The sequence below is a fragment of the Lactuca virosa genome, chromosome 3, assembly GCF_052849685.1.
Source record: "Lactuca virosa cultivar CGN04683 chromosome 3, Lactuca_virosa_CGN04683_v6, whole genome shotgun sequence".
Lineage (NCBI taxonomy): Eukaryota > Viridiplantae > Streptophyta > Magnoliopsida > Asterales > Asteraceae > Lactuca > Lactuca virosa.
Window position 1 is genome coordinate 127010413 of NC_136428.1, and position 11701 is coordinate 127022113.

Consider the following 11701-nt stretch of genomic DNA (forward strand, 5'->3'; position numbering starts at 1 on the left):
GTGTTTTATTAATTTTTTTTAGTACCTCACGACTATCAAGTAAGGACTAGCCAGGATAGTCGGAGGGCAGGGTCATTTTGGCGTATAGTCGTTCTGAAATCCAACAACCTAAGCAACGTGTCTATCCTTGTCACCTCTCTCGTAAGTAGTCAATCTGTAATATAATTAATAATAACTTTTATTTTCTTGTTTTAAAGGATAAACCTAATCAGAGTAGTGAGCCTAAAGCTATAGTTGTAATTTCCTAAGAAACTACTAATTCACTATAGCAATAACTCTGATACCAATCTATCACACCCCAGCCGATGGCAGAAACATCGGACGGTGAGACGACATCATGGATCACCATTATTGATTATATTGAAAAATATAAAAACTATAAGATGGAGGAATGAAAAGGGACATGAAGAACCTCCATGATTATCAAGAAAATGTAAGGTATAATCAACATAGAAACATATTATGCAAACAATGTTGGAGATAAAAAAAAAATACAAGAAATTCTGCAGTTAATTTCAATTTTAATGTGAATACAAACAAGATTTATGCTTGCCCGCAAATTTTCCATATCCGTAGGTATCTATGGAAGAAAAAGTAGAAGTTATACATAATCTCATCATTAAAATATGTAAGTTTTCTATTGCTTAGTTCGGTGAAATTTCGTGTATTAATGGTAATCCTGTTCAATGCAAAGAAAATGAGAGAAGATATAATACGAAAGTATGGATGTGCTATGTATAAATTTTTTTATAATCTTATAATATGCATACATTTATAAAACAATCTAATGAACCTTATATAGTCACTATTACATGGAAAATAGTATTTTGCTTTGTTGGCTTTGTTCTTGATCGAGGTTACTGATTCTTCAAAAAAAACATAATCATCGATTCATTTTATAAATGTTTTTGAACCCTACAACATTAGGAAAAACTTTTTCAAATGAAAGTATTATATTTGAAAAAAAATGTGGAAATTTCTAAAGATTACCTACAAACCCGAATAGATAAACACAAACGAAAAAAAAATTTGCGAAATGTAAGAGGGTTTTTTTAAAAAATAAAATAAAAGAGTTTAGCGTTGAACATAAAACCCAATAATAACTCTATTTTCTATTTGATAATAACTCCGCCCCCCAGACACACACACACACACCATCCCCTCTGTCCAATACGACCAGCTTCAACTAAACCACACATCAAGCATAGCTGAGCGACCCTGATCACCATTAAATCATGGCTATTCTCATCGTCGATAACCCCAAACCACAAATCTCATGCGACCCAGATCAACTAAATCGCACACCTCATTACAATTACAACCAACACTCCTTTTTCCTTCTCCTGCTTGTCGATTAATTCCAAGTGCAGAAACGGTAACCAAATCATCTGAATCCTTTATTATCATATAAATTCTATTTCAATCTATCATCATACCAAATCACTTGAATCCATCAAAATCACAGAAAATTTATTGATTTAAACAGATTGCTGATTTTTCATCAGTGTGAATCATTTCCATAGTAGTAGCAGAGTGGTCGAAGTGTGTTTGAAGTGGATTGGTCGAAGTGTTCATCACTGTTGAAGTGGATTTCTATTAAAAGGTATGCAATGGTTTCTTTCCTCCTGTTTATTTTACTATCGACTGTAAGAAAATAAACTAGTTTTCTTTTGTGGTGCAAGGAACACGGAAACAGAAGAAGAATGTAGTGGAAGAAAACTTGCTCTTAAAGTTAAAACAAAGAAAGAACTAGTAATTGCATTAAAACAAATGACGCCTACTTTTATACTAATTAATTAGATACCTTATGAACCTCTAAAACCATAAAAAAAAGACTTCGACTCTTATTCTAAAACTAGGAAACAAAACTAATAAAAAAGAAACTTTCCTATTGCTTTTCAAATAACCGATAACCCAACATCGACTTCCAACACTCCTTGTAGGTTCATTTAAAACTGCTTGTTTAAAAATGTGATTTTAATACATACCAAGTGTTTGATGAAATGACTGAATGACTTTTTCTTTATTCAAATTTAATGCCACATTAGCTGTATGGTTTGTTCATAACGCTGTGTTTAGAATTTGTAGAGTATTAGAAACAAAGAATATTTAAAAGAGATAAGTACCCATCACCAAATATTTGTCAATTCTGAGTTTCTGACCCAAAAAGTGTACACACCCAATACAATATGAGACTAGTTATGGTTCCCAGGCAATTACACTTTCAGTTGAACTAAAAACTTTCCTTGTTATTATTGCAAGTTAATCTTCTTATGATGTCTTTTCAAAAATAAATGGTTCAACATTAAATATCATGTCTTTGAAAAAAAGTTTGATGCCCATCAATATTGTGGAGAACCTTTATGTTAGTTGGTTTGCAGTAATAATTTTCATAAATTGAACAACTTGCAATATTTTCATGATCTATAGAGAATCCATGATACTACAGGTGCCATTTTGGTTCTTGCAATACACATGGAAGAATTATTGAGATGAAGAAGCTTTTTATATAACATTAATTGATTCTATGTATAAAAAAGAAATCATGTTTGACCTCCGACAAAGAGAGTAAGCAGAGAGGAAAGGTACCCTGTTTGTGTTTCAAATGATACATATTCCATTCCATTTAACAAGCCAATTGTGTGTAAACAAATTTAAATTACTATAAGCTGGAGGATTGAAAAAGGGACAGGAACAACCTCCACAATTATCTAAAATATGTGACGTGTAATCTGCATATTCCGTACTTGTGAATTGAGAAAAAAACATTATGAATATCGTTGTGGAGGTCCTCTTTTATGTGACATCATATTTATTATACTCATAGGTTATGCCATATGATGTTCAAATGAAATGAAGGAAGATGAGACATCAAATAGTAAGAAGTTTCAAGTCCAGTCTTTCAAAGTGAAGTGAAATGAGTACTAATAATTAAGATCATGTAACTTTTATTTGAATTAATTAGTAAGTTATGGTGTGTAAATGTTTCAGGCTGTTAAAAGCTACCTTTGATATTAAATACTTGTTTTTATATATGAAGGAGTTAGGTGGTGCATAGCATCAAATCATTGGCAACCCTCTTGAATTTGAGTTTTATGGTATGGAGTCGATGGCCAAAGTGTAAAAATTCACCAAATGGCACCTGTACGAGTGTACCCATACTGGTAGTTGATTTAGTTCAATATGTAATTGATAGGAATCTTGTATTAAGAGTTAAGATGAATTTCAATTGGTATGTATTCGTATTTTCTATTTGACGGTAATTATAGAAAATAATTTATTACATATAATTAATTTACAAATGTTATTTTTGCTACTTTTTATATTTACTGGAAATCCAAGTGATGGAAAAACTTGTTAAATTTCATTTGATGAGCAACAGATTTGTCCTGGACTAATACTATATTTTCCAGTCGTGAAGCTTCTAAAAGGATATCAATCTTCACTAATTATTTTTTATTTATTTTTTTATTTATTTATTTTATCTATTACATAATCATTTAAGAAAACATATGAGAAGTTTCATAACAAAAAGGCATTCAAATAAATACATATTATCAAGATGCATATAGGAACATGACAAAAGAAAATAACATTCAAAGTACACTAATATCAAGCCTTCATCAACAGATTTGAAACTTGGCGCATTGTTGGTCTTTCTTTTGGATTCGAGTTCAAACATGCTCTTAAGAGATTAAGTACCATATTAACCTTTTTCTCAATTTGTGGTGAAGGCAGTGGAATCCGACTATCTCCAACATTTGCTAACACCAGATAATCCGCATGCAATGTTGGTAGTTCACCAGGATGCTTTCCCATGATCAATTCTAGTGCAACAATCCCAAAGCTATACACATCGCATTTCTCGGTCACGACCATCGTATAAGCAAGCTCTACATCCAAAAATACGTGAGATAAAAACAAAAACTGTTATATCAACCTCACACGATTCTAAAATATAGATACATATATGTACATATACTTATTCATATATATATCGTGAACCTTGAGAAAATGTAGAACTAACATTACAAAGTTACATTACCTGGTGCGATATAACCATAGGTCCCAACAATTGCGGTCCAGTTGGATGAGTCTAGCTTTAAAAGCTTGGACGTGCCAAAATCAGAAATATGTGCCTCATAATCGGAATCCAGAAGGATGTTGGCAATGGAAATGTCTCTATGAATTATAGGAGGGGTGCAATCGTGATGCATATAAGCCAAACCATTAGCTACAGCCTTTACAATATTTACCCTTTTCAACCAATCCAATTCTTGTACTAAACCATCACTTCTTAAGATTGATCCAAGGCTTCCCTTTTCAAGGTATTCATAAATCAAAAATGAGTGGCGGGCATGTGAGCAATATCCATAGAGTTTCACTATGTTTCGATGCCTTATATTCGTTAATGCCTGTACCTCATTAAGGAATCCATTATTATCAATATTCTCAGATGGTGAGTGAAGTTTCTTGACAGCTAACACATTGTTAGGCTGTATCTCAGCTTTGTACACAGTCCCATATCCTCCTCTCCCAATACAGTATGCTTCATCGAAATCATTCGTTGCTTTCAAGATGTCATCGTAAACTACTCCTCCATCAAAACTTGTTATGGAGAAATAATTTCCACCTTTTTCCAATGTTTTCTGTGGAGAATGTCTCTTTTGTTTTCGATAAGAAATAAGGACACACATGAAAAAAACTAGTAAAATTGCCCCACTAAAAGGGAGGATAATTACAAGGATGAGTTGATGATGAAAGGGATCGTCTTTCTTCTTCAAGATTTGACTTTCACAAAATTTTAGTCCTGTAATATTTCCACACAAACTAGGATTGCCTTGTAAGGACGCATTCACAAAGTTAGAGGAAAGGGGAACCGGACCTGTGAGCTCATTTTTGGATAGGTCGATGTCAATCCCACTTGGCAAACTTGTAAAAGCACTAGGAATAGAACCAGATAGTTTATTGTGAGAAAGATTCAGTTTTTGCAAACTTTGCAAACTTTGAAATTCAGATGGTATCTCTTCTGTAAGCAAATTTTGAGATAAATCAAGTTCTGTAAGTTGAACTAATTTACCAATCTCAGATGGAATTTTCTCACTGAGCCTGTTATTACTGAGATTCAAGTAGTGGATTTGTGCCCATTGACCAATACTTTTTGGTATCGACCCATTCAATCTATTTTTGGATAGATCAAGTACTTCAAGGAGTTCTAAAGATCCGAGCTCTTTAAGTATTACACCTGAAAGTTGGTTACCAGCCAAGGACAACTCCAACATACTTTTCGTCTTCTTAAACTCCTTTGGGATCTCACCAACCAAGTTATTCGAAGACAAATCTAATCTTTGTAGTTGAGCTAAATTACCAAAATCCGGAGGAATGGAACCACTAATTTGATTGTTGTTCAACTTAAGATCAGTGAGAGACTTCAACTTCCCAATTTCACTAGGAATGGGACCAACAATCTCATTGTGATGCATATAAAGGAGAATTAAAGATGTCAAATTACCAAATGATGAAGGAATAAAACCACTAAGCTGATTTCGGTACACCCAAGCATGAGCGAGAGACTTCAACTTCCCAAATTCAATAGGAATGGGGCCTGAAAATTTATTCCAATTGAGGCTTAGAGTCTGTAGGTTGCTTAGATTTGCTAGTGATGAAGGAATTGAACCACTAAGTTGATTGTAGCCCACCTCAAATTGAGTGAGAGACTTCAAATTCCCAAGTTCAATAGGAATGGAACCAGAGAGTTGATTTTTGTACAAATAAAAGCCATTCAGCAATGTCAAATCACCCAATGATGAAGGAATAGAACCATTAAGTTGATTTTCGTACAAAACAAGCATAGTGAGAAACTTCAAATTCCCAAGTACAATAGGAATTGGACCAGATAATTTATTCACTTGGAGGTACAGTATCTGTAAGTTGCTCAGGTTTCCTAGTGATGCAGGAATAGAACCACTAAGTTGATTTTCGCTCACCTGAAGATCAGTGAGAAATTTCAAATTCCCAAGTTCTGTAGGAATAGGACCAGATAATTTATTCCCATTTAGGTACAAAAGCTGTAGATTACTCAGGTTTGCTAGAGTTAATGGAATAGAACCACTAAATTGATTTTCGCTCATGGAAACTTTAGTGAGCGACTTCAAATTCCCAAGTTCAATAGGAATCGGACCAGAGAGTTGATTTGTCCACAAATAAAGGACATTCAAAGATGTCAAATTACCAAATGATGAAGGAACTGAACTACTAAGATGATTGTTGCTCATTTTAAGAAAAGTGAGAGACTTCAAACTCCCAAGTTCTGTAGGAATGGGACCAGAGAATTGATTTTGGTACAAATAAAGGGCATTCAGCGATGTCAAATTACCCAATGATGAAGGAATAGAACCACTAAGTTGATTTTCACTCACGGCAAGATCAGTGAGAGATTTCAAATTCCCAATTTCAATAGGAATGAGACCAGAGATTTGATTTTGGTGCAAAAAAAGGACACTCAAAGATGTCAAATCACCTAATGATGATGGAATTGAGCCAGATATATTGTTTGAGTATAGGTACAATTTGGTTAGCTTGTGTAGGTTTCCTATTTCAGGTGGGATTACTCCAGAAAATTTATTCTCTGAAAAATCAAGATAGACAAGTTTCGACAGGAGTCGGATTTCTGGTGGGATTGGGCCAAAGAAGTTGTTCATACCAAGATCAAAATGTGTAAGATTGTGTAGCAAAGAGAATGAAAATCGATGAAGCGTACCGGTTAATCCAGATGATGTGAGGTTCAACTTCTGAATGCTCCCATCAGCATTGCAAACTACTCCCAACCAAGAATTGCATGGAAATGATGCACTGGAATTCATAGGGAAAGAAAGCCATGAAGAGACCAAGGAATTGTTTAGAATTTCAAGGCTTGCTTTCCATTTTAGTAGAGCATTGGCTTCGTCTAAAGAAGCAGAGGAGCAATTTGGTATGGGGAAGAGTGTGATGATTAGAAGAGATAGAGAGAAAAATAAGAAGTTTGAAGAAGACATTATTTTCTTTGCCATGTTGCTTTTAACAAAACGGATGGTTCACATGTCCTACTTTATACTTGAGCTACCTTTTTATCTTGTTTTCTTTTTCATGTATGTACTCCAAAAGGAAATTTGGGCAATGTCATATATTTACATAAGGAGTGTCTTTTACATTAGAAGTCTGTGTCATTTTTTTTCCACGAAGAAGTGCATTACAATTTGAATTGTATCTGTCATGACATTTGTCCTTTTTTCTTAAAACAATAAAATTTGTAACCCGAAATTTTTTAGCAAGGCGCTAGGATTACAAAAAGACAGCGATATTATATGTTATTGTTGGATTTAAAAAGAAAAATATAACAAAACTTAACTATTTAGACATTTATTTTTAGTTTCTGATTAATGCTAATAAAAGGTTCACTCAAACTGTGTTTTACTTCATAACCAGTTCCGACTGATGACTATTATATGGATGATTGTCAGGTCAAAACTGTGTGAAAGGGTCATTGGAGATAGGCACATAATCAGGGGCCGACCTAGGGGGTCCATGGTGACACCGGCAATCCCTAACTTTTCTGGCTGCAGCGGAAAATTTTTCCAAAATATTCGAATTTTTTTTTTCTACTACCGTGCAACCTCTATTGTGAAATCCTGCATCCGCCCCTGGACATAATGGTCCTTTGAAAGAATGTAAAAAGCAAATGAAATCCTGCATCCGCCCCACAACTATTTCATCTATTAATTTCTATCTGTTTTTTGCATTGACTTAATAATGGAGATAAGTAAATAAAAGTGAAAATACAACTATGTTGCTGTCTGTTTCTTATGTTTTCCAATTTCCACAACTGGTTAGTTTGCACAAATCTTTATAATTCCTCTAACATCACATTTCGTAACCATTTTGTCTCTTAGGGTTCTTATCTTCACATATCAATGACAAAATTAGGAAAAGATTTTTGATGGAATTAGAAGTGCACTATAATTTCAATCAAATTGTTACACATTTTTTTTGTTTTCCAAGTAATTCAAAATAAAGTTTCATTCTAAAAGCTAACATACCTATCAAATTGTGTATAGTTGCTTTTTGAAATCAAATTGGTTTTCTTATTATTTTTTAAATCACAGACCAAACTAATTTTTGAAAAGACATAATTTGACTCGGTAAACCAAAAACTTATGAAGGAAAAAGTTGCCATGAAAAAGTCTTCGTCAAAATTTTCAATTAATACTTTAATAGCTACCTTCGTTATTTGAAGACTTCCTATGGTCCAGAAGTTAATGTCCTTGGGTCCACCGTATGTTCATGAGTCAATGGAGAAGACTTCCAATGGTCCTTCAAAAGAATCTAAAACAAATGAACGAAGCTTATGCATTAATTGAACTACGGAAATTTAGATGATTTAGAAATTCGTTGTGATTATCATTTGGGTTATTCTAGTTATTCTAGTGACATCAACTCTTAGAATCTGTTTATTTTGCAGAAATGATGTACTTTCTAATAAAATGATGTCACTTCTAAAAAAACTGTGATTTTTTTATAGATTTTTCTAAGAGCGATGTTTCTAGAGAGAGGCCAGACAAATCTGAGAATCGTCTTATCTCAGTTGAATTCATCTCATCTTAATTGAACCTTTACCACAACTAATCCCCAATCTTAAATGACCATCTACACCTATAAGAAAAAACAATAATGATTAGTTTTCCACAGTTGATTAGTTTACACAAATTTTTAGAATTTTTATGCACATTGTTCGATAATTATGGGACTATTTCATAAATATTTATAATGTTATCATTAAATCCGGTCATTAAGTTAAAAGTATAAATTTTTGATGAACCGATTTATATGATATTTTTACTTACCTTTTCTGCGTTGAGTTCCCGATTTGACTCAACATATATATACATGTGACGAGGAGCATACTAAAAGAGACATGAAAATACATACACGAAATTCGTTTTAGGGTTTAGTGACAGTTTAGAGATAGTTTTGAGATCAATTGGAAAACTCAACCTATTTATCAGATCCATCAGAGAATCTCCATGGAAGCAGGTATGTAATCTTCCTTCTTGTTTAAGTTTTCTTTTAATCATATTTGAGATTAAAATCTAAAGTTTTAGCTTCTGCGTTTGTGTTTCGGTTATCAAAATAACCATCAATTATTACTTTTAGCTTTCGCATTTGTGTTTTGGTTATCAAAAGAATCATCAATTGGTATCAGAATCTACTCGAATTTGTTAAAAGATTTTTTGGTTGATTTAAGATTAGTAGAACTCTAAAACATACCTGCCTTTTTGCTCTTGTTGATTGGCGTTATTTTGGTAATATGCGATCAGAGATATGTTTTTGTTACATCTCAAGATTACTTTATCTTATATTTTGGTTCAAAATTAAAAAAAAAAAATTTGATTCTTACAAAACTCATGGTTAAAAGTGCTCCTACATGAGTTGTTTTGTTTTTTCTTCTACTGTGTTTCTTGTAAGTAGGGATATGTTTACGTTTAAGTTTTAAGAACCAATTTTGTCGTTTACTCTATATTGCAAGTAGGGATATGTTACATTTAAGTTTTAAGAACCAATTATGTCGTTTATTACAAGAACAAACAAGATTGAAATGAAATTGATTCATTACCTTGATTGAAACTCAAATTGAAGTTATATACAGACATCTAAAAGGGAAAACCAGCTAATTAACTAATAACAATTTACTAACTAACAATTAGTTAAATTAGTAAACTACTCGTATCAGTTAGAATTGTAATAAGCGCCCCTCAATATGGGATTCAGGAATAGATGTTCTTTAATCCCATCTTGAATATAAAAGGTATAAACTTTGTATGTAGTTGGCAATGGTTTAGTGAACATGTCGGCTAAATGATCGGAAGATCTGATTGGCATCAATTTGATTGTTTGGTCAAAAACGTATCTCTTACGAAGTGGCAGTCAACCTTAATACGTTTCGTATGTTCGTGAAATGTTGGATTTGTAGCAATTTGTATTGTTGCATCATTATCACAAAAAAGAAGCACGGAATCAACATGATCAACATTGAAATATTTTAGTAATTGTTTCAACCATATAAGCTTAGAAGTAGCAACAGCCATAGCTTTATATTCTGCTTCTACAGAGGAACGAGAGACTGTTGACTGTTTCTTTGACTTCCATGAAACAAGAGAATCTCCCAAGAATACACAAAACCCAGTGATTGAACACCTTGAATAGGGACATTTAGCCCAACCTGAATCGCAGAAACCTTTAAGATCAATAGAAGATGATGAAGAGAATAATATTCCTTGACCCGGAGATCCTTTAAGATACTTGATTAGATGTGTTGCAGCATTGAAATATTGAAGTTTGGGTGTGGACATGTATTCACACAATTATTGGACAGCAAAGGTTATGTCTGGTCGTGTAATATTGAGATACAATAAACGACCAATGAGCCTCCTATTGTGACAACCTGAAATTTCTATCTTGTACAGTCATTCTATTCAATCACAGTCAGACTCGTTTCTGCTACCTTTTAGCATTGTTCAGGGTCTGTTCGAGTGTTCTAAGCCTAGTACATTCAAGGTTTGGGTTTAGGGATGAGTTGACTTAAGTTCTTCAAGTTGCATTCGAGCCAAACACACCATCAAAAGGTGTGTACGGCCGTAAACATGGGTGTACGGTCGTACACCCAAGGTGGTCGTACACCACATCCTATATATATAAGATCAGTTCATTTTCTTCATTTCTTCCTTATTTGGCCACAAACAACTCCATTCTCTCTCAACTAACTTCGTCCAAGAATACTCCACAACCTAAAAAACGTAAGTGTTTCATCCTTAAACTTGTTATACTTGAAAGACCACTTGATCCAAGCCCTGATTCTTCATGTTTACATATGAAATTCATCATCTTGAAGGGTGTACGGCCGTGAACCCTTCATAGGATCATTGGCTGTACACACCCTAAAGGACCTCCAATGTGAGAGTTTTTACCCTATCCTTTGGTTAGACATGTTAAACACTTGTTTCTAGCCTTAAAACATCATCAAACTCATGATCATCAAGAGTGTACGGCCGTAAACTCTTTCTACGGATGTATACCCTTGTTTAGTTCATAACCATGAGCCTGAAACACTTCTAGGTACTTGCTATCCATTAGAACTCTTGAACCCTTGAATCAAGACCCAAATTTCACCATCTTGGAGTGTGTACGGCCGTACACACTTGGTATAGTCGTACACACCTCAAAACCCTCCAAAATGAAAGCCTTGTTCATCCTTTGGTTGTACATTTGTCACACTGGCTTCCCCATGGATCAAACACCCTCTTTTGCATGTTTTCCATGAGTGTACAGCCGTACACTCATTTGGCCGTACACCCCTTGGCCGTACACTCCCTTTGTGTGGCCATAAACCCCTTTTAGTCAATCACATATGATTGTAACACTTAGTTGAAGTGTTTACTAGTCCCTAAGGTGGTTCCCTATCATAATTAGTTGTTATATACACTAATTATACACATATATATGCCAATTAGGATCCAATTGTGCTCGGAACTTCGTTTGACATACCAAATATCCGATATCATATCAAATCTCCAACATAAGGTGAGTTCATACCCCCATATTTTCCAAGGTTTTTAATGTTTTAAGCGGGGGGGGGGGGAATACAAGTAAAACATAAGATTGCTTGTGT

At 33.9% G+C, this 11701-nt stretch overlaps 1 protein-coding gene and 1 long non-coding RNA gene across 2 annotated transcripts; one reads left to right on the top strand and one right to left on the bottom strand.

Moving 5' to 3' along the window:
• Positions 1-1222: 1222 nt before the first annotated feature.
• On the top strand, positions 1223-3120 carry LOC145162604 (uncharacterized). The gene is made up of 3 exons (XR_013739201.1): positions 1223-1375; positions 1487-1603; positions 2828-3120. It is a non-coding gene; the product is annotated as an uncharacterized LOC145162604 (long non-coding RNA).
• A 388-nt stretch (positions 3121-3508) lies between these two features.
• LOC145166534 (uncharacterized) lies at positions 3509-7071 on the bottom strand. The gene is made up of 2 exons (XM_079085539.1): positions 4046-7071; positions 3509-3893 (listed from the first exon to the last, which is right to left on the bottom strand). Exons 1-2 carry the CDS (start codon positions 7047-7049, stop codon positions 3613-3615), a joined length of 3285 nt encoding a protein of 1094 aa, XP_078941665.1. The 5' UTR covers positions 7050-7071; the 3' UTR covers positions 3509-3612.
• Positions 7072-11701: the final 4630 nt, after the last annotated feature.

Coding starts and splice junctions, on each gene's coding strand:
- LOC145166534 (XM_079085539.1), bottom strand. CDS start 7,049: ATGGCAAAGAAAATAATGTCTTCTTCAAACTTCTTATTTTTCTCTCTA. Junction 3,894..4,045: donor CTATGGTTATATCGCACCAG/GTAATGTAACTT, acceptor TTTTGGATGTAG/AGCTTGCTTATACGATGGTC.